Source organism: Microplitis mediator, chromosome 11 (genome assembly GCF_029852145.1).
Source record: "Microplitis mediator isolate UGA2020A chromosome 11, iyMicMedi2.1, whole genome shotgun sequence".
Taxonomy (NCBI): Eukaryota; Metazoa; Arthropoda; class Insecta; order Hymenoptera; family Braconidae; genus Microplitis; species Microplitis mediator.
In genome coordinates, this window is record NC_079979.1 from 17,603,509 (window position 1) to 17,628,250 (window position 24,742).

General features: G+C 29.7%; 1 protein-coding gene across 5 annotated transcripts in view; it reads left to right on the forward strand.

The window, feature by feature from the left end:
- Positions 1–24,742, forward strand: part of LOC130677879 (ETS-like protein pointed) — a 71,460-nt gene that overhangs the window by 25,641 nt on the left and 21,077 nt on the right. For 2 of the 5 annotated variants that reach the window (XM_057484777.1, XM_057484776.1), the window contains exons 4-5: positions 5,715–5,765; positions 23,499–23,615. In XM_057484777.1, the coding sequence (XP_057340760.1) occupies positions 5,715–5,765; positions 23,499–23,615 (168 nt within the window). Of the gene's footprint in view, positions 1–5,714; positions 5,766–13,131; positions 13,227–23,498; positions 23,616–24,742 lie in introns of those variants that run through there. The other 3 variants (XM_057484778.1, XM_057484780.1, XM_057484779.1) reach the window with 2 other exon arrangements.

Here is a 24,742-nt window from a genome sequence, read left to right on the forward strand (position 1 = left end):
TCGCGTTATACAGATTCTCTTTCTGCCTCTTTTACTACCAGCAAGTCTTTTCAATACACATTTATTTCCGGCAACTTGTTTATTTATTATTTTTTATTATAAATAACTTGTCCGGTTTTTACTACGATAAATTATTCGGAATTAATAATACTATTTTTCGTTTAATAATCCCAGTAGTTTAATTTATCGATAAACTTTCAACACTTATTTTATTAATTTTACTCCAATTACACGATACTAAAGTTAGCCGACGTCATGCAATTCTTAGATTTTTGTTAAATTGACAAATTATAGAAAAAAAAATATTTGGAAAAATTACACCTATAGTTTTTTTAATTTTCTACGTGTGTATACTTTTCATTTTTTTTTTTTTGTAATTAACTTGTTAAAAATAAAATCCGAAAATTGCTAATTGTCTAAGATATTAAAGCTAGCCAACGTCATAGAATTTTTAGATTTTCTTAAAAATGACAAATTATAGAAAAAAAAAATATTTGAAAAAATTGCATCTATAGTTTTTAAAATTTTCTACATGTGCATATTTCTAGTTTTTTTTTTTTGTGATTGACTTTTAAAAAAAAAATCCGAAAATTGCTAAATGTCTAAGATATTAAAGTTAGGCGACATCATATAATTTTAAAATTTTTTTAAAACCGACAAAATATAGAAAAAAATTATTTGAAAAAATTGCACTTACAGTTGTTAAAATTTTCTACATGTGCTTATTTTTGTTTTTTTTTTTTTTGGTAATTGACTTGTAAAAAAAACTCCGAAAATTGTCTGTTGACTTCAGGATCATCACCACCGTAAATTCGTTAACTTTTTTCTCCATTTGTAAAATCTCTTTATTTAAATTTTTGAAAATTAGACAAAAAAAATGTAAAAGAAAGTAACAAGTTACGATTCTTAATAGACTTGTATCTTTCCCTATCGATTGTACTATCAATTAGTATCCCACGATATATCAACTACTGAAGTATAAAGTAGCGTATTTTACGACTTTAAGCCGGATACCAATGACACGAGTGAGTTATACTGTGAATCCGCATCCGGATCCATTCACTGATCTCAGTTTTCTATACACTCTTTACTTTTTCATCTCTTAATCTATCTTGTACCTCTCACATCCTTATCCTCTTTATGTTAAAACATCTTACTCTCGATACAACAACAAAAACATATTGACTCCACTATAATATAAACTTGCCACAAAAATATTTATCCCGGCGCTAGATTTTTAAAAAAATAATTCAATAGTTGAATTAAATTTATCGTGTTATATTTCGAGCAGCAGCTTTTTTTAAAATACTGATAATAGCTGGTATCAAGTGCGTTTACTTGCTTTTTTATTTATTTTTTTTTTTTATATGTCTTATTACGAGAAACAGGTTCGGGAGAGACAGGGCAGGGGAACTGGCCCAAGGAGTGAGAGCCTGGTTGCAAGTAGCCGGGTGAAAATAATAAAAAGTGAATTAATAAGAATAAAAACAAAATATATATACAATCGGATTATAGCTGATACTGCTTGGGGGCATGTAACTAACGGTGTATTGCTTTAAGTGTCGAGATCGCACGTTTATTCTCTCTCGTAGCTCATCTTGATATCATTCTTTACATATGTTTCTATTCAACTTTACACAGTATAAAATCCGGAGTTAATTCAGAGTGATTACGGATTTCCATTCAATCCGAATTTACTCCGCCACTCGGAGTTCTGGAGTTTAAAAAAATTACTCTGCATACGGAGTAAATTGGGAGTTTGTTTTTTCAGATGAATTATTTTGGTGTGATCTGGGTTTCATTTGAATGCGCATTCACTCCGACCCGGATTTTCAAAATTTAATTAAACTCCCCTTTGGAGTAAATTTTACTCCGAGGGGATTAAATAAATAGTCATCCGCTTTACATTCACTTTGGATTTACTCCGCGTTCACTCTGCTAATTTTTTACTCTGTAAATAAACTTTACACTGTAAAAAAATCGGGAGTGAAGTCGGAGTGATTCTGGATTTTAATTTAATCAGAATTCGCTCCGTCACTTGAAGTTTAAAAAAAAATTACCCTGCATACGGAGTAAATTGGGAGTTTGTTTTTTCAGATCAACGAATTCGGAGTGATCTGGATTTTATTTCAATCCGCATTCACTCCGAATCGGAGTAAATTTCACTCCGACGGGATTAAATAAATAGTTATCCGCTTTGCATTCACTTCGGATTTACTCCGCGTTCACTCTGCTAATTTGTTACAGTGTAAATTTACTCTGTAAATTAACTATACTGTGAAAAAATCGGGAGTGAATTCAGAGTGATTCTGGATTTTATTTCAATCCACATTCACTCCGACTCGGAGTAAATTTCACTCCGAGTGAATTAAATAAATAAATTGTCATTCGCTTTACATTCAGTCCGGATTTACTCCGCAATTTTTTTGCAGTAAATTTACTCCGTAAATAAACTATACACTGTAAAAAAATCGGAAGTGTATTCTGAGTGATTACGGATTTTATGTAAATCTCCATTCACTCTAATTCGGAGTTCCGGAGTTTTTTAAAAAATTATTCCGCATACGGAGTAAATCAGAAGTTTGTTTTTTCATCCAAGTGATTTGGATTTTATTTAAATCCCCATTCACTCCGATTTAAACTTAACAAAGATATATTTTATATTGATCAATATAATAGTAGAGCCAACAAGTATAAGTTAATATAATTCAGTCCTTTTTCCGTATACGGATTTAAAATTGAATTTTAAAAATAAAAGCAAGACCGTGAAAAGACATCGGAAGTTGAATAAAAATCCATCAACCCTATACAACTTTATTCTCGGACACTGAAAAGTCTTTCTGTATCAATAATTCAATATTCCCATCACTAAAAAAAAAAATAAGAAACTTTTATCATAAATATTTGTTCTGAAATTTAATAAATCAAAAAAATTTAAAAAAACGTTTAAGTAAATGGTTTTATAATTTGGTTTGATATTTAGATAAAATAAAAAAATAATTGCCAGGTACTGAAATTCCCATAGTATGTAAATAAAAAACTTTCACAGCTTTGGGGCAAGATTTAAAACGAAGATAAAAGCCCAGGTTTAGGTGGTATTTTTTTTTTTAAATTTATCTTCCAGCATTAAACCCATGGTAAAATTAATACCCCCAATGGTTTACATATCTCGTAAAAAAACTGAATAACCATCAGTGAAAGAAGTGGGGGTCAGAGAGATAACGCAGGAGGAGTTTATTTCTATCCAATCCACTGCAGATTCTCTTGTCTCATAATTTTCTTTCTTTTCTCTCCAGTAAAATGATCTCTTTGTTTGTCCTGAGGTCCCGCCTGTGGCATATCTTCACCACGCCTGGCTGACACCTACGCTCGCTCTCCCAACTCCCAACTGGATCACACTATTGTAATACCCTATCCATACGTATATTTATTTATATATATATAAACCTACACTCATACATAACAATACACGCAATCTGCTACTGTCCATTGTTCCCCTTTATTATTACAGTAGAATGTCATCCATGACTATTTTATATATCTTAATCGCTCGTAAAAAAATTGTGGTAAATTTAAATTTAAATTCAAATTCAAATTCAAATTTCCATTTTTAAAAAAATCTTAGTCCACGTTCTCTATTATTATTATTTATTATTGTAAAGTCACTTGTAGACCTGTACATTGGTCTGTGTAATGCTAATAGCGCGATTGGTGCTCGGCCAGCCGTGACACAGTGACGTCACTGGTGTAACACTAAAGTATGTTCACTTTGACCTCGACGGTCTGCTGAGAATCATTTTGTATCTGCTCTTGCATTATAGTCTTTATTAACTGTATATACTTTAAATAATACCACTAATAATATAACATTTAAGTATTTCTTATATGACATTACTTGTCATTGCAAAATATATAAAAATTTTAATTTAAATCTAAAATTGAGACTTAAAAAAAATAAATTTAACATTTAAAAAATCCTTAAATCAGGTTGCGATTTAAAATTTAAAAATGAGAACCGTCGTAATGTTTTTAATTCCCCCTAGACGGGAATGCCAGACGTGAGATCTTGTATGCGTACGCTCCCACGATCCTTGCATTGTGCGTGATACATATCTACGTCATATCATCCCTCTTTCTTTCTCATCACCAACTTAACATCGTCTATCTTCGTCTTTTTTTATTTTTTATTCCCTTGTACTTGTCCATTATCCTCAACAAAAGACAAAAAAAACATTTTTTTAAAATTCCCCATTAGATTTTTAACGCTATAAATTAAATATATTTCTTCTTCATTACCTTTTTGTTTTATTTCCCATGGATTAATAAATTTATTAAACGTAAAAATAGCCGTAGAAAATAAACCGGGGTTCGAGATATCAAAGACAGATGTTGTGAGCTTATAGATCCAAGTGCGATACTAACAAGGGTGTTGTCTGTAGCCGTGGCTTAGTAATGATAGCCTAGGGGATGGCTTAGCAATTTGAATTTTACCGCGAGGACCACTGGAGGTTTCAAAATTACGTGTTTAATGCCTTCTGGCACTATCTGTCTCATCTGACAGTTTCTATTTACTCCGATTTAATTATCAGTTCTATTACTGTGACACTCAATCGAACAATAAACGGGACCGCAGTCACTTAAATAAGACCAAAGTTTCACCTCTGATTGTAAATCAGTTCGCTTTGATCGGGATTCATCCAATCAGAGGTTTTTCGCTGCAAGGTTAGTCTATGGCTGGATTTACTATTATTTATTTTTTTTAAATGTCTTGGTTGGTTTTATTGGACAATGTGTGGCGCACCCACTTTGGCGCATTACTTGACGCTCGGCGATTCTCGGCTCGACGGCGGGAGCACCCAACCGTGCTTCCACTTCTTGCTGCCCTCAGTCCCACCTGACCTCTCTTTCCCTCTTTAACTCCTCTCATATATCTACCTATGTACACATCACATACATATATTTATACATATATGCCCGCGAGTCCTTCGTCCCCGCCTGTCCGCGGTCCCTGTAAAAGTTAACGGAGCACTTTTGTCATTCCTAATTCTAATTCACCAGATATATATTTTCGTCACATAAAAATATCACTGATTTCATATATTTTGTTTACTGTAAAATATATCATTCAATGGCCAGCAATATCGATCTTACATTGTCACGATACCAAAGTTAGCATGATCCTGAAATTGGCAGACAATTTACAATTTTTGAATTTTTTTTCCTACTAATTAATTACAAAAAAAAAAACTAGAAAAATGCACGTGTAGAAAATTAAAAAATCTATAAGTGCCATTATTTGAAATATTTTTTTTGTTAAATTTGTCATTTTTTGAAAATTTAAAAATTAGTAGACGTCAGCCAAATTCAGTATCATAAGTTAGCAGACAATTAAAAATTTTTGGATTTGTTTTTCAACACTAAATTTCAGGAAAAAAAAAAAAATAAAAATATACACATGTAGAAAATTTCCAAGACCATAAGTGCAATTTTTTCAAATATTTTTTTTTTTATAATTTATCATTTTTTAAAAAATCCAAAAATCATTAGACGTCGCCTAACTTCAGTATCATACCATTGTCTTGTACGCAAACTTTATTCCACCTTGAAATTATTTTAATCAACAGTATTTATATCTTATAAATTAAATATTTAAATTATTACCATACTTATATCCCTCAAAAAAAAATATATATGTATAATTTTTTTTGTTCCAGGTAAGTTTAAATTAAATTCATCAATTTCATCGTCATGCACGTACCGTTTCAGTGAGTAATAACCTTAGATTTTGTTAATGAAACCAAAATGACCATAATTTATTACTATTATTATATATTTTTTTATATGAATATTATTTTAAAACCTTTGTTCTTTATGTTCATATTAATTTTATGTACATAATTCACCGTCATTATCGTCAACATCATTTTGCCGTAGAATTCTAAAATTTGAGCAACTAAAAAAAATTTTTATATGTATATATATATGAAATCACACGATGTATGCCTGTATAGAAGTATGTTAGTGTCTATAAGAGAAAAAACAAGTTGGTTAGTTTAGTTCGAGGTGTGCTCATGTAGATAAGCTCCGTTAATGACCGGACGCGCGTTCACCCAGCCAGAACTCGCGAACTCCCCTCGAACCTCGATGCCACCTCCACCGTGTTTTTACCTCCAAAGTTCTCTTATACCGTTTGTAGTTACTCATATTACGTACGAGAGAAACGTTCAAGAATAAGATGTATATATATCTTTACAACACACATAAAAATACGTACATATGTGGTTTTTTACACAAAATAATCATCAAAGTTGACAAAAGTCTCTTCAACATATTATCCTTTGTGTCTCTTCATTGTTCCAACTTTAGCTTTTTTTAAATTTTTATTTTACTTTTTTACTTTTTCTCTTTTTAATTATATTTTTTTCTTTCATGTATCGCATTGTCATGTAATCAGGACAATTGTTATGTGATATGAAAGTATAAAATTAAAATAAGTCAATTCATATTCAAACAACTTTTTAATGTAGAAATTTTTATTATTATTACAAACTCATTTTTTTTACATACATTTTTTTAAGAAAGTTTTAAAATAATTCAAATTGTTCTAACATTTACACAAAAAAAAAAAAGATTTCTTGGTGCAAAAATTTTTTACCGCCCCAAGAAAACTTTTGCAATAAATTGAAGGCAAAAATTTTCTTGAGAATAAAAAATTTCATGCGTCGAATTTTTTTTCAATTCGTTGTGCGAAATATTTTTTGTCCCACACAAAAAAAGAATTTATTGACGCAAGAAATATTTTTCACTATAAATTGAAGACAAAAATTTTTTTGAGGATAAAAAATTTCATGCGTCGAATTTTTTTTTTCAATTCGTTATACGAAATATTTTTTTTTCCCTCACAAAAAAAAAATTTATTGACACAAGAAAAATGTTTCACTGAATTGAAGACAAAAATTTTTTTACTTTAAAAGATTTCTTGTTTGAAATTTTTAATCTTCAAGAAAATTTCTGCTTTCAATTTATGATGCAAAAAATTTCTGGGGCCAAGTAAAAATGACTAATGTCATATAGTAAATATATATACATATAGATTAATTGTCAATTAAAGACTAAATAAGCCAATCTATCATAACTGCCGTGATGACCAACTTTTTATTGTCTACATAATAAATATATATGTATATAAAAGAAGTAAAGAAAGAGAGAATGAAAAAAAGAACGGGGGAGAGACCTCTTTTTCAAGCTTTATGCCTCGGTAACTTCACCGTCGTTTTCTTCGACGGGCAAAAGTCCGTTACGTAATAATGAATCCGTTGCAGATGCTTTCATGATCGACGTTACTACGATTTCTCAAGCCTGAAAAAATAACAATAATATATATATATATGATAACAATAATTACAGGATTTATGTCTGTTTTGACCTAGTGTTTCAAATTTATCAATTAAATATTTTTTTAAACTGCAATTCAAATAACTCCAGTTAACAACTCACTGCTATTTGTTGTATTACTATTTAATACAGTAGTTACTCGCGTAATCGTTAACTTCAAAGTTGTGTCACGTAATCGCCAATAATTTAACTATTTTCTAGTATTAGTAAATAAACATTATTTCAATATTATTAAGACAAGACATATATACTGTTAAGTAATAACTATTATCCACATATTCGTGATAAATATATACAATATAAATAAATACTGTATGCCTCAATAGTACGGATTATAATTATAAATAGATCTCTCTATTATTTATTTAATGATTAATTTATTTAACTGTTGCTTTTCTGTGTAATTTATTTCCGCAATTATACACCAGGATCATGAATAACTTGTCACTATCATAAAAAATATTTAAAAACCACTGGGTAAAGTGAAAAGTGGAAAAAAAAAAGTCATTGAATAAATAATAGGTATTTCGAAAACTAGTTAAACATGACATTATCATTGTCTACACCCAACAAAAATGTAAAATATTACAGACACGTCTAAAGACCGATAGCGCCGGAAATGAGCAGTTGTCTAACAATAATGTACTGGAGTACGAAGCAACTCGTGAATGGCTTCCGGACTCGATCATGATCATGTAGAAAAGAAAGAGAGGGAAAAGTTTAAGAAAGAGATTCTCCCCCGCATCATATCAGTGATATAAGGACTACTGGTCTCTTACATACTAATCATAATTTTATTTTTTTTTCCATGCTATCCCATAAAATAATTACCTCATTTTCACTTTCTTTATGTTGCATTACTTTAGCGTTTAGTCTCAGTCTAATTATTTTACTGCCTACGTTTCAGTAATTAATTTTACTGATTTTTGGTTCACCAGGGCGGCCACGAACCGGGAATATTATATCGGGAATTATCAGGGAATTTAATGTAACCGGGAAATATCATGGAAATGTCAAGGAATTTCGAAAAGTATAATACGATCAAGTATTTTAAAACGGTTACCTGACCGTTGATCCAAAGACGATTGATTCCCGACAATTGGCCCCCGACAATTGATCCTTGCGACGATCGATCTGCCGATAAAATATACTCACACACATATAAATGTGAAAAATTACGCTCTTTTTTCACTAATTTTGTGTGCGTGTAACATAAAAAATCTACTCATACACAAATTTTTCACATTTATATGTGTGTGAGTATATTTTATCGGTGGATCAATCGTCACAAGGATCAATTGTCGGGGACCAATTGTCGGGGATCAGTTGTCTTTGGGTCATCGGTCGTGTCACCTTTTAAAACAGTATGATCAATTATTAGACGTCGGTTAACTTCTGTATCAGTCAAACATGACCCTGAAGTTAGCATACAATTAATAATTTTTGGATTTTTTTTTTAGCAATTTATTTTTTAAAAAAATAAAAAGAAAAATATGCACGGGTAGAAAATTAAAAAATCTGTAAGTGCAATTTTTTGCAATTTTTTTTTTCAAATCTATTGTTTTTAAAAAAATCAAAAGTTATAAGACGTCAACTAATTTCAGTTTCATACAACAGTACCAGGGTGGCCACGAACCGGAAATATCGTGGAAATGTCAGGGAATTTCCAAAAGTATCCGGGAATTAAATTGTAACAGTTCAAAATTTAAAAAATTTTAAATTATACACTAGTTATAAAAATTAAGGGATATTAAAAAAATTTCAAATTTTAAAGTGATTTTCAACAGATTGTTACTCGAAGGAAAATGGTCATACGACAAAAACAAAAAAACCAAATTGTAGCTTCAAGTGTCTAGTTTTTTGATCTGGTCTTTATATTTTTTTATTATGTGTGGCTCCGGAGTAATCCTAAGAAAACTATCGAAAAAGAAATTAACCAAATTTTTGCTCGTCTTAGAAACGGTCTTCGAGCTTCAATAAATTTTTTTCGATAATTATCATTGATTTTTGATTGCTCCGGAACCGTGCATAATAAAAAAATTTAAAGACCAGATCAGAAAACTAGACACTTGAAGCTACAGTTTAACTTTTTGTTTTTATTGTACGACCATTTTTCTTCGAGTTACAATCTGTTGAAAATTACCAAAAAATTTGAAATTTTTTTAATATCCCTTAATTTTTGTAACCAGTGTATTTTGAATTTATTTAAATTACAAAATTTCTTATTAAATATTTTAACTTATACATTTTTAACATCGAATAACCAAAAGTAGGCAATATTAATTTATTTTATTGCCATTTTTTTCTGGTTTCTCGCATGATTTAATTAACAAGTTTAATTATTAAAATTGAAAATATAATAAAAACTTTGAACATCTAAATGATACGAATAAAATTTCGAAATCAGGGAAAAATGTGAAAAACTTTACTGGAAAACCGGGAAATATCAGGGAATTTTGAAATAATTTCTTCGTGGCTACCCGTTCACTGATTAAACGTCAACCCGTGAATTGAATCATCAGATAAATCATCGACCTGACAAAACATTTATCATTCCTTTTTATTATGAGCGAAGCATTTAAATATCTCGTGTGACGGAACCCTCCCTAAGATTGTGTAAGATCTCGATGCGTGTTTTCTCATATACATTTTTTGTTTTTTCTGCGGGATTTTTTTTTGTTGGTTTTCTTCGTCTATCCTGAACGCCTGAGGCCACTTCCGGTAGCCCTCTCGAGCGGCTGAATCCTCGGGGCTTCCGGTCGTCTTACTACACTTACTACGAGAACGTGTTCCTTCCCCTTCTTTCTGTCCTTCCGGTCCTTTCTATCACTCTCTCAATGTCCTTTACTCTTTTCTCTTTGATCTACTTCTTCATAATTTTTTTTTTCTTCTTTTAATTATAACTCTTTCAAATCCACTTCTTTTACAATCATTTGAATAGTGGAAAAAATATATATACATATATATTTGTGCGTAGATAAATTCATTTACGAATTTGTTGTACTCGCAGAATTAACAAAAACTCAAAAATAAATTAAAAGTTTGAAAAAAAAAAAAAAAAAAATGTATAGCGAGCAAGCAAGCGTGAGAATAAGGCAAGTCGAGGAGATAATTTTAGTACCTGTAGGCGCCACTTCCTCTTTCTTCGATTCTTCGTCGGTCACTCTTAACTTCCGGTGACCTCGTAAAATCGGCTGTGGCACTGAACTTCCTCTTTTAAGGTTTAAATATTTAATAACCTTTCTCACCGTCTCTACTGTCCCCTATTTTTATTATATTGTATTAACCTGTTTTTTAGATCAAACAAAAAAAATTTTCGAAAAAAATAAATATAAACTTCGAGTCATCTTTTCTGATGACACGGAAAAAAAAAGTACGTTTTGTAATATGAGAAAATCCCGTTATTCTTGTATGCTAATACTGATTCATTAAAGACGACAGCTAATTACGCGCTATTCATTCAAGTAAATTATCATGATCGATTGATCGATCAATTACCCAGGGCCAGATCAATCAAAAGTTCAATTTAAAAAATTAATTTTACATTTATTGAACAAGATACTAATCATTAAAACACTAATTTGTGTAATTTATTTATTTTATTTTTTTTCTTCGAGATTAAGAAATTTATCTGCGTTCATAAATATGACAAAATAATCTCAGCATTTGAATTGGTTATTTTAAATTTGCATACATTTATTTTATAATTAGGCTTGAAAAAAAAAATTCAAATTGCATTAAAAATTATGATACTGAAGTTAACAGAGTCCTGATAATTTTTATATATTTTTCAAAACAATAAATTATTTAAAAAAAAATATTTGAAAAAATTGCACTTACAGTTTTTTTAATTTTCTACATGTGCATATTTTTTTTTTTAATTAAACTGTTGAAAAAAAAATCAAAAATTTTTAATTGTCTGATAATTTCAAAATCATTGAAATTAGCCGACTAATAAATTTTGGAATTTTTTAAAAAACAACAAATTAAAAAAAAAAATTGAAAAAATTCCACCTGTAGTTTTTACAATTTTCTACATGTGTATTATTTTATTTTCCATTTTTTCTTAACTCATTTGTTGAAAAAAAAATCCGAAAATCGTTAATTGTCTGCTAACTTCAAAATCATTGAAATTAGCGGACTAATAAATTTTGGAATTTTTTAAAAAACAACAAATTAAAAAAAAAAAATTGAAAAAATTCCACCTGTAGTTTTTACAATTTTCTACATGTGTATTATTTTATTTTCCATTTTTTCTTAACTCATTTGTTGAAAAAAAAATCCGAAAATCGTTAATTGTCTGCTAACTTCAGGATCATTAAAAATTTGGGAGGAACCGATTAAAAAAAACTGAATTATAAAAAATATGAATAAAGTAAAAAAAAAAAAATATAAATCAGCGATTTATCGGTAAAGTATAAGATTGTGTAGGTATTATGAATGAACTTGTTCTCGGCGAGTAGAGTATGTATAGTATAGAAGCGGATGTTGGTCGCGGCATGGCCACAAAGAGAGCTAAGCGGTCCTGGGTATATGCTATACATATACACGAGAGTAGAAAGACAGGTGCGGTATTGCGCATGTGCGTGAATCGTCGAGAGGGTATTCATTCATAAAACCAAACTGGCAGTAGGAGAACTTGCTCGTTGAGCGTTACCGCTTGAGATCTTTTCCCCTCCAAGCTTTTTTAAAACATTTCTCCTCTCCCTTCCTAAGTATATGTCTCTCCCTTTCCTCCTGGTTCTTTCTGAGATGGTTAACTTTAACGTCCAAGCACTTTAGTTGTATTTTAGTTCGCATCATGCGCTGCCACGCAACGATAATCATTTTTTAAATTTAAAAAAAAACATCCAAAAACCGTCATTCAAAATCCGCGAAAAACCGCGAAATTCAATTTAAACTTGTCGACGACCAAAAGTCACGTCAAATCGGAGTCTGAGTGTTCGATGCCATACGTTGTGGTCTTGAGTACCTGAACTGTCAAAAGTTCGTGATCAAATGCCAGAAATTAATGCGGACTCAGTGAACTGCGCATTGCGCACTAGCTTTTTAATTTTGGATAACTCGTTTTAATTGATTCCGTGGTTGTTTGATTGTGATTTCCGGTTGTTTTAAATGTTTACAAGTGTCAAGTGAAGTGTAAAGATTGTAGGTTTCGTACTTTAGTGCGTCGCATTGTCATCCCCCCTCCAATCTTATCATCCCTCCTTGGTTTTTAAAAAAAATAAATATAATAAATAAACTGACGTTATGGTGGGGAAGCACAGGAGGAGAAGGTGGAGCTTGACACTCGTATTTTGGTCGTTTGGTCATTGAAGCCGTTGCGCAAGCAGTGGCAAGTAGAAATGGAAATAGAACGGATTTTATGAATTGATAGCAAACACATGGTTCGAAAATATAAAAACTATATTTTTATGTAAAACATTTTTTATTTAAAAAAAAAAATATATATACATATGTATATATATTTCTAAAGGAAAGCTACTACTGAACTTGATACAGCTTCTGTACGCATCTTTTATGACAGTTTATAAAAATAAAAACATCAACAAGACCGAATATTCAGGGGCAATATGGGATAAATAAATAATTTGCCATGGACACGAGCGGATGATTTTATATTTCAATATATATTTTATTATTTAATAGATGTTTAGGGTCATATATATATATATATATATATATATATATATATATATATATATTATATTTTAAACTTGGTTTATAAAATATACTAAAAAGAGTTTAACTGATGTACGTCGACTACGGAGGCGACACGCAACACGTCGGAATGGGAATCAAGGCCATGAAATCTTTCAATAGGCCAAGAGGTAAAAACCATTACACCTTTAATTCATTTTAAATTTTTTACGACCAGACACTTATTGATAGCCGGGAATCCCAAATAATTCAAGTCTTTGTTGTAAATTTACATATGATGAAAGTAATTTAGTAACGATTATATTTAATATCGAAGAAACGGAGGTTTAAATCGAACATGATGTTAATTCTTAGGATTCGATAGTTATGAAAATATACGATAAATATAAATTTAAATTCGATCATAAGATGGATTTCCGGGGGACGATTGGACGCCCGGTATCGCATAAACACAAGTTTGCCTCGTCGTCATCGTCGTTAGTCGTCAACGTCGTTGTGGTTACTTTTATTTTTACGTTAGGATAAAATTAGGGCGCACCACAACGACGATGTGCACGTGCGCGTCGACATAATTGTATAATTCCATGAACATAAAGTATGAAATGACGGAATTTATTTCTTTGTAAATGTATATATATATATATATATATATATATATGTATATATATGTATATAAATATCTATTTTTAATAATACATAGTAACAGTGTATTAATGATTTAATAAATTAAACTTTATAACAATTGGATCAATCGGGTCGTGTGCAATTTTTAATATTTACATAGGTCAATTTATACGTATATGTATTCAACCGTAAAACAATACTCTATTCATTGCAATCAGGTTCTATATTATTGTCAATACGTAATTTTTAAGCCACTTTTATTTATCATATTAAAACCCACTAGAAAAATCATTTCATTGCGAACTTGTTTTAAAAAATTTTAAATTTCCCGGGTAAAAAAAATAACGATTTTACTTTTTCGACTTAAGGGGTAACGGTAACCGATTTTCAATCCAATTTAATTCACAAACACTGGAAACCTAAAATAGAGAGTCTTTAGCGTTTTTTGAAACTTTAATAGTAGGCTAGAAATTTCGTATTTTCAAAAATTCTAATTCGTCTCAGAGAAAAATTGTTTTAAAATTCTCATTTACTCTACGAGTGCAACAAAGACAGTCCCGTTTATTTTTCTGTGAGAAAGAGGTCCGTGTCCCCTTAAGTTACTTGATTTTGACTGCTATCATTTTTTTGACTTCTATATGATTTTTAAAATTTAAAAATTTAAGCCAACTGTTGAATTAAAGTCAAGTTTGGCTTGGATTTGACTCAAAAATTTAAATGAAATCCAAAACAACGTGACTTTATGGGTGCATAGTAACACCGGACTATAAGAAAACTGATTCAAAATTTACAAAATGTATGCGCAGACTACAAGATTGTGGCCTATGTGCATACGTTTACTATGGGACACTTGTAAATTTTGAATCAGTTTTCTTATAGTCTGGTGTTACAATGCACCCATAGTAAAATTTGTTGGGAATTTTTCACAGTGTAAGACAATTTGGTCAAAACCAAACGTGTTTTTCATTTATTAAAAAAATAACTTAAACTTGACTTGCTTGTCTTTCTCCACTTGCATTATTTAAAATTTTTAAAATTACGTTAAAATCAAATTATTTTTTTGACCCGGGTTTATATAAATATCAACCTAGTTTTTACTGGTTTCCGATTAATTTTAAAAATTTAATCGTCGTATAAATTAAGAGTATGCATTAAGTGCATTACTTCAAAAACTTAATTCATCGGATAAGAAATTGTTAAATTAATTTGAACCACTATAGATTCCATTTATAATGTAATTTTATCTTTCCATTTGTCATTCATTTACTGAAGTATTATACGCGATCAATACTATTATTTTAAAATAAATTAAAATTTAAAGTTAATTTGCTTACCGTAGGAACTAGTGTATTTTGAGATCAATCAGAGCCCCGTCGAGCGGGAAGTCGATGGTTCGAGTCCATCTCAGGTCTTTTTTTTCTGTTTTTTTTTTAATTCATGGTCTTAATGCGCCTTCATGTGTAATTAAATAGTAATGATTGTAATAAAAGTAAAAAAATTTAATGATCAAAATTGATGTCTGTGATTGACTCGTCATTGATAATTATAAATTTATGATAATTAGCTATTTTAATTATTCGAAATAATTTAAATTTGACTTTTTTTCTAATTTAAGTCAATTGAGCTGAAGCCAAGTTAATTTTACTCTATTGATTCAAATGGATGCTAAGTATATTAAATTAGCCAAAAGCGACTTGAAATCGAACCTGTTTCATCCATTTTTGAATTTTTTTTGGCTAACTTGACATTCTTAGTATCCATTTAAGTGAAAAAAGTCAAATTTCACTGGGTTTTGGTTTAGTACACTCAAACTCAGGTCAAATATAAATTATTTTTTTGATCCGCAGGATCTCAGCCAAATCAAATGATTTTCAAAATACTGCTGATGGCAGAATCCGGGTCAAAAATTTAACTTACATTTGACTTTTTTGACTAAAATTAATACACTGTAAAAAGAGCGGTGTTAAAAATCGACTCATTTTAAATCCGCCCGGTGTTAAAATGAAATTACACTCAGAGTATTAGCTTTGTGAAGCTTATAAAACGAAAAAAATATCTTGACACACACACGCACTCAAACTCACGAGCGCACACACTCACACATACGCACACATTCCTAAAGTAAAATATTTTAACACCGGTAAAGAATATTTACACCGGCGGTGGCGTTATTTTCACACCGCTTTTGGGGTTAAAATCTAACACCACTAATTTTAACACCTACGCCGCTTGGACTTACCCCGGTGATTTTTTACAGTGTATATGGATAAATTATTCTTCTTTAAAATGCTATGGTGTCACAGTAAAACCGGACCATGTTGGCCATCTGTCGTACATTGAAATAAACATATACAAAAATCACTATGGCCACAGTAAAACTGACATCAGTCACATAACAAATTACTGTAACCATGGAAATTTTACTATGGCCATAGTAATTTTTGCATATGTTTATATAACTTTCCGTCAGGTGGCGAACATACTCCGGCTTTACCATGACACCATAGCATTCCAAACAATAATTTCTCAGTGTACTTAGTGAGTCGTTGATCAAAAACAAGTCAAAATCTTACGTGTTTTTCGTAAATTTTTTACTTGCTTTTAATCAACTTGACCTGCTTAGTATCCATTTGCCAAAAATTTCAAATTTGTTATTTTTTTCCCGGGTAGGCAACAGCACACCCCGCTTCGCGTTCGAGGTATACAATTATGTCCTGAGTTAGATTCCAAAAATACTTTCATATATTTTCTCCTTAAAAAATCCCGCTGACATAAATTACTACCAACACCAAAAATATATTAATTCCAATAAATATAAACTCATATATCAACAGTCAATACTAGAAACGAAAATAAAAATAAGCGATAAAGTGAAATATTATAAAAAAATGTGTGTTGCCAAGATGGAACACACAGCAACAATAAAAACGTGACTTGTAAACAAATTTAAAAAAATAACCGCGTAGTCTGATAGAGGATTCCCAAGAGGTTGCCGGCACTGCATCAATAAAGTCCTCGACTCTTGTTGTGGTATGGCCCGTGCTAAGGTATAACACGTCTTCCATAACAATTGACATTCTTACAGCTCTGGGAATCAGCGTTTACCAATCTCGGTAGCAGGTCGACACCATTTTATTTTAAATATTCATTATTTATTTATCATTTCTACAATACTCGGAAGTCGGGCTGTTTATTCAGTTGCTCGAGCGGTTGCTTTTTATCAACCAGTATATATATAATATACAACATATACAACAAACCAGTGTATGCAGCGATGACAATAATGACTAACAGGCTAATCAGTAGAAAAAAAACGATAATTGGTCCATTATCTGTATGATTTTGTAGTTTGCTATGGTGATGGATGATTTTAACCACAAATATGTATTCTTACCACGCCTCTTTGGAAAAACGTTACATGTACTGGTGTTATTTTGTTGTATGCTGCTGTTACTACATACTCACTACATATATATTATATATATAATACTGCTATACACAATCTCCTGGATTGTAGCCCAGGAAGTCGTGGCATTATCACTACAGCACACTCGTACCCGAGTATCTCAGTGAAACACGCGCATTTTACGATTACTGTAGTCATATACAACAAATCAAATATATATATATTATTTCTTGCCTCGTTTTTTTACATAGATAATCAGAAAGTGTTATTACTACTGTTATTATTGTCATTATTATTATTAAAACATTTCAATACCTGATTGAAGTAAAAGCTTTCAGATTTATTGGCTGATTAAATTCAAAAATCAACTTCGCTAATGTATTTAATTATGATCAGTAGGGATAGATAATAATTAATAATTAGTGGTGTGAAATTTTTTATATTACGGGGAAAATATTGGTCTTATGAAAAAAGTTTTCAAACAAAAGTTGTAGGAAATTTAATTTTCTAAAAAAAATGTCTCTTATAATTTTTTCTTAGGACTAATAGAAGAGCCGTAATTTCAAAATTAAGATTTTCATAATTAACAAGATTTTGAATCATTCATTATGAACCGTAATTTCGGAATTACGGGAAAAATATTGGTCTTACGAAAAAAGTTTTCAAACAAAAGTTGTAGGAAATTTAATTTTCTAAAAAAAATGTCTCTTATAATTTTTTCTTATAACTAATAAAAAAGCCGTATTTTTGAAATTAAGATTTTCATAATTAACAAGATTTTGAATCATTCATTATGAATCATAATTTTTGAATTGCGGTAAAAGTATTGATCGTATAAGAAAATCATAAGAGACATTTTTTTAATAAAATTAAATTTCTTACAACTTTTATTCGAAAACTTTTTTACTAAGACCGATATTTTCACCGTAATATCCAAAATTTGAACTATTCCTTTAAAAAATAAGGCAAAAATCTTGTCCCTAATAATCAGACTTAATAATTACCGAGTTAAAGTGTTTTTTTGACACCAGTGACTATAATCCGTAACATTTTTTGCTTACAATATTTAAAAGTTAAAAAAGAGGCAGCCTTAAATGCATTAATTTACCATCCGTCCGTAAATGAATTAAAATGAAAAAATAAAAATGGTTTAAGAGCGTATTTAAAAAATTAAAACAGACATGAGACACGTGCTAAGAGACTTCTCATCAGCTTAAGACCCTTTTTAAAAGGTCTTGATCAATGTTTTAAGCCCAACAGCAGTAGCCCAACTGCGCCAGCTGGCAACGATGGGGCATGTGGTTTAAGCCCTGAGGTCAAATGCGACACCAATGATCTTAAAAAGACATTAATACATTTATAATAACAGTATTATTCTTTAAATTTATCTAAATATGGTATAATAACGCTCATTGAGCTTTTCATACAAATATATACATATATTGTTTTTTTTCAATACTGGGATTAAAGTTTTACGGCAACGTAAACTCCACCTGTTGCTGGCTGTCATGCATAAGTTTATTGCTTGAAATCGAACTATATTTTTTAAAATATTAGCTTATTTTACTATCGAGGGGCGAGTAACCCTAGGTCACTGTTTTGCTGCACGCCCTCGGTGACGCATAATAAATACACTGCAGAGTATAAAGTAAGCAGGGAGAGGCCGGCTGCAGATCTTAAAATTACTAAATTTAAACTGGAGTGTATTTTCACTGCGCAGGATGTTGATCTTACGGCAAGAGGTTTTGTCGATCATTTTTATTTTATTTAATTGCTTGTTATCAGCTATTTATTTACCCCTTAATTTATAATTTTCACTATCATTTCAAATTTGGAGTATCAAATTTTTCAAATTATTGCTTTTTAGGGGATTATACGGTTTCCGTGCCGCCAAATTACCGCGAATTCACAAAGAACTCAACAAAATAAGACTTTTTTAAAGAATAAAATTTTTCGATAACTCGCTTAGTTTTCGAAAAAAATGGATTTTTTAAAAAAAGTTAAAAATTTCAATATCTTTATTTTTTTTTTGTATTTTTTTCCGAAAAGTGCATTTACAGATGAAAATTTTGAAAAAAAAACGTCTGAATTAGTCCATTTTTGAAAAAGTTACAGCTATTTTAAAAAAAGTCATGTTTCGTCAAGTTCTATAAGAATTCGCGGTCATTTGACGGCGCCTCGGAAACCGTAGACTTCTCGCTTTTTATCCCGATTTCTATTTTATGTAAATGCTTATAATCAGTAATTTATTCACCCCCGTAATTTGTAATTGTAACTGTATTCTTTCAAATTTTTCAAATTCTGCTTTTTATCCATCAAAAATTTACTCACACGGTAAATTTGTTTCAAAAAGATTTTATTTACACAGAAAAAAACAAAATATTTTGCGCTAAGAAGTTTTTCCCAGTCTTCAAAAAATTTTTGTCTCTAATTTATAGTAAAAAATACTTTATACGCCAAGAAACCCTTTATTTTTGTATAGCAGATTAAATTTATGAAAAATTATTAACTTAATTCTGCAATAATTCCGAGTCAAAAAACAAATTCTAGTTTAGTCCTCAAAAGCCTCAATTCCTTTGATGCCCAGAAAGTAACTCTACTTTAGTACTCAAAAATTTTAAATTATAAGTAAGACCTCAAAATCCTCAACGAATGAGAAGTCAGCGAAGTCAACGAATGAGATTTTTGAGGTTCAACTAAATTGATTTTCAAAAACGTCATTGAGAACTTTGAACCTCAAATCCGAATTTGTTTTTTGACTCGGAAATTTACCAAATTATTTAATTATAATTTTTTAAATGTTCAAAACTGGCCGTAAAGTGCCAAAAATTGGAACCTCTAGTCTCATTCTAAAGCTTCTAAACCTGTTCAAATATTCAAATCAATATTAATTTTAGGAATAATCACAACATTTAACATTGATTCTAAATTTTATGAAATAAAACTGTCAAATTTAATACTTCAATCTGATTATTCATCATTTTTGTCAAAAGTCTTACATAAGATCTCAAAATTCTAAATTGATTTTCAAAAACCTCATTGAGAACTTTGAGCCTTAAATCCAAATTTGTTTTTTGACTCGGGTAAAGTCTAGAATTATAATTAATATTTAATAGCTGATATAAATATTAATCAAGCTCAAAAAAAAAGTATTGGTTATTTTTTGAATAAATGGGAGTGTGCAATATCCAATTTAACGAGTGAATTAACAATGCGTAGTGTTAATAGCAACGTAAGTGTAAAACATTGTAGCATATGAGAAGGGAGTTTTAAGTAATTTCTCACACAGTATAAACTCTTGAAGCGTCAGGTGTCATGGAGTAAGCAATAGGGTGTATATATAATACACAACGGCCCCAGAATATGTGCCTAGATAGGTATCGTTGTAAAAACGAGGGACGCAACTGGCGCAGGTGCAGGTGCATCATGAAAGCAAACATTAAAAAATTTTACAACCGTCAGAATTTGCTAATGTATATGTATATTTGTTTATTATATATATATATATATACATAAAAATAAACACATGTATTGTGGGAGTGTATGTCGGAAAACAAATAATTCTGTAAAATAAAACAATTGTGGTTTTAGTGATTGCCATTGAATAAAATGCAAATACGACCCATGACCTCTGTGACACAATGACATTTGTTCGTGTTGGTTTGCATTAATTTACATTTTTGTTAATTCATTATAAACTTATGATCGTAACAGACTTAACACAAAGTCATTTATTTAATAGAACTTGTTAATATAGCAGATTATTTTTTTTTTAATCCGATAACTTTAATTGGCTTAAGAAATACGTATTCACATATAAATGTGGGTATATATATATATATGATAATAAAGTATCAGACAGAATAGGATAATCAAGAAAGGCCTATTGGAATTTATACTTTTTTTTATAGCCTCTTGTTTTTTTCTTGGAGCATACGTTTAACATATGGCACCAATTTCAAATTCTATAATAGTCCATAATTCTACATTATGTTCTTCTTATATATTCTTTTTTTATATAATTATTTAAGGTATTAGCTCTTCAGTAATTAAAGATGGTCAAAAAATTATATTTTGTCCAAACATTTATCTTGCTCGAAGAAATAATTTATTTTCAAAATTTTAACTTTTCGCGCGCTTTTGAATATTTTTTAAATTCCTCTATGATCACTTCATATTTTTTGTTTTGAAATGTTACATTTAAAATGACATTAAAAATATGCAGTGACAATTTAATTTCTTGTAAATTCATAATTAGTCTAATTTTGAATCCCCATATAAATTTAGTATTTTTACAAAATATTATTAATGTATCAAAAATATTTATTAATATCAATTGGTCGTAATCATGAAAGTATTTGAATTTAATAAGATCTATTTTCAAAAATTTAACTTTTGGCGCGCTTTTGAATATTTTTTAAACTTCTTTTTGATCAAGTCGTTATATTTCTTTTTATAAAAATATTACATTGCAAATGACATTAAAAATATGCAGTGACGATTTAATTTTTTGTAAATTCATAATTAGTCTAATTTATAATAATTTTGAATCCCCTTAAAAATTTAGTATTTTTACAAAATTTATCAAAATATAATTATGTATCAAAAATATTTATTAATATCAATTGGTCGTAATCATCAAAGTATTGGAATTTAATAAAATCTATTTTCAAAAATTTAACTTTTGGCACGCTTTTGAATATTTTTTAAATTCCTTTATGATCACATGATATTGTTTGTTTTGAAATATTACATTTAAAATGACATTAAAAATATGCAGTGACAATTAAATTTTTTGTAAATTAATAATTAGTCTCCTGTATAATAATTTTGAATCCCTTCAAAAATCTGGTCTTTTTATAAAATTTTTTTAAATAAACATTAAAAAAGTTTATTAGAATTAACGAGGTTGTTTTAAAATTTAAAAATTAAAATTACTAACTATTACTTTTCATTCCCACGATACATGTATAATTTTTCCACATTTGCGCGTGAGGAAACCGAGCGCGACGTAAACACATACGGGACCACGTGTGTATTTAAAAACAATCAAGAGGGTTAAAAAATACAAAGACAGTGTATATTCATGTATATAAAAAATAAATGTAAAGGGGTCGTCGATAAATATTCCAATTGTTTCGAAGTAGGAACCACCGATGCCTGTCCAACGTCTCTTTCTCTTTGTTCGCTCTCTTTTTTCCTTGTTTTTTTTTTACGTTGATCTTAATAATAGATAACATCACCATATCCCTTTATTTTTTTTTAAAGCCACAGGTGGACTCATTGTTCAACTGATTACTTTCTATTACAAAGGAAAAATTACTAATTAGATGGACATAAAATTGACAACGTTGTAATGATATCCTTGAATATTTTATTTTTTGAACTTTCCGCGGGAAAATTTAAAATTTTCAAAAAAAGAGGGAAGTTATTGGTTTTGGTCTCATTTTCAAAAATCGAGTTTTCATCAGACCTCGACATTTTGAGGTCCTAGAGAACAATTTTGACCATTTTAAGATGGACACCCGGTCGCGTGTGTCTGTAATCTTTGGAACGAATCAATTTGAAATTTTTTGGCGGCAATCGAAAGAGGTCAAGACTTAGAACTGATGATTTTTAAGTCGATCGGTCGGGTATCAAATTTCGATCAAATCTAAGTCTCAACAAACTTTCGACTGTCGCGGGAAATTTAAATTTTTTCGCTCCAGGCGTTTTTCGAGTTCTGAGTTAAAAAACAGCGGGAAGTTTTTGAGTCGACCCACATTAGGGTCAATTGTTTTTCAGATTTTTTTTTTACAAATTCGAAAAACGAAATAATGACAAGGATCAGTAACTTTATATTTATATTCATGATAATCTTATGTATAAAAATAGAAAAAAAAAATGCTAACACTGATTTCAAGATCACCCTTCCGAATAGTAAACATATATCTGATGTTCCCCGACTGAATAATCGAAAGCCTCATTCAGATCATGCAGATTACGTCGATTTTATATAAATGCAAATTTAAAAAAAAATAAACCACTAATTTAAAAACAATAAAGAATCAAAAAAGTAAAATAAAAATTATCGAAACTGATCGCCGGGTCAATTGACGAATTTTTTACCATAAAATAATTTTTCTCTTAAAAACAAATAATCAATAAAATCTATTTTTGTTTTTAACTCGCATGCAAGTTATAGTTAAATTATTAAAATTAATTGCAAGTATTGGAAACCTTGCAAATTTATTTATATAATACTTGGATCAATTCCAAAACTTCACAAACCTGTCAAATATAAAGAGTTTTAAAATTGTTTATGATAATTTTTCGAAGTTTAAAATTATGAATCATTGTTTTAAATTACTTAGTAATTTATGTTTTTTTTGCTTTTGTATAATTTAATAATAACATGTATTGTTTATTTCAGATATTCCGGCGCAAGTACCACCTTTAACACCTGGTACAAACAAAAAAATGACCGAGGCTTTAAAAGCCTCATTTGCATCCTGGGAGAAAGAGCAACTTCGTCTAAATATAACCAAAGGTATTGAATGCAATCAATAAATACACTGTAAAAAATTTCGGTGTAAAAATGGACCCAGAGAACTTTACACGGCCGTGTAGTGGGAAATTTTCTCGGTGTAAATTTTCCATCCGTGTAATTTTTCTACGGTGTAATCAACTTTTTTTACACCATTCCGTTTTACTCGTAATTTTAATTAACGAGCAACAAACGATCATTGAATACTTTTAACTATGTATTTAATTAAAAACTACATTCATTTTATTTAGAAACACAGTTTAAAATTTTTAGTTCTTGTATAAAAATTCAATGGTTAAATATTTTGTGTAAATTATTTGACACCATCAAGTGTAAATTTAACTAAAGTTTAATGTGTTGTCTGATCTCAACAATTTTTAAACCCGTATTATTGTTTGACACAAGAATAATGTGTTAAATTGACCCAAAAAATTGAGTGGACCGTTTGGGACATGTGATTTGTGTTAAATTTAACCCAAATTTTTAAACTGTGTTTAAATTTTTCTTCTTAACGCAAAATTATCATGAATTATAAATTTACAAGTTTGACGGTGTCAAAATTTTAAATTCACCGCCTAAATTTAACACCGAATTTCGTGTAATTTTCACACCAAAATTTTTACACCGGGTCCAAAAATTTTTTACAGTGTACACAGAAAAAAAATTATACTGAAGTTAGCAGACGTCTAATAATTTTTGGATTTTTTTTCAGACAATAAACCATAAAAAAAAATATTTGAAAAAATTGTACCTGTAGTTTTCAAAATTTTCTATCTGCGCATATTTTTTATTTTTTTTTTTTTGCAATTGATTTTTCAAGAAAGAAATTCAAAAATTTTCAAATGTCTGCTAACTTCAGGATCATAAAAAAAAACTTGTTGGTACAAAAAATTTTTATTCAACCCAGAAAATTTTTTGAAGCGAGAAAAAAATTCTTGAGCCAATAAATTTTGTTTTCCGTAGTATTAATTAATGATATTTTAAAAATTAAAGTTAGAATGGCAGGAATGAAAAGTTATAAAAATAAAAATAAATAAAAATGGAGGTAAAGGTAAAATACATCCGTTGAAGGAGTAATGGTTCGATGAAAGAGTGCGTGTTTAAGTTTGTTGGTGGGTTTGCGAAATAAC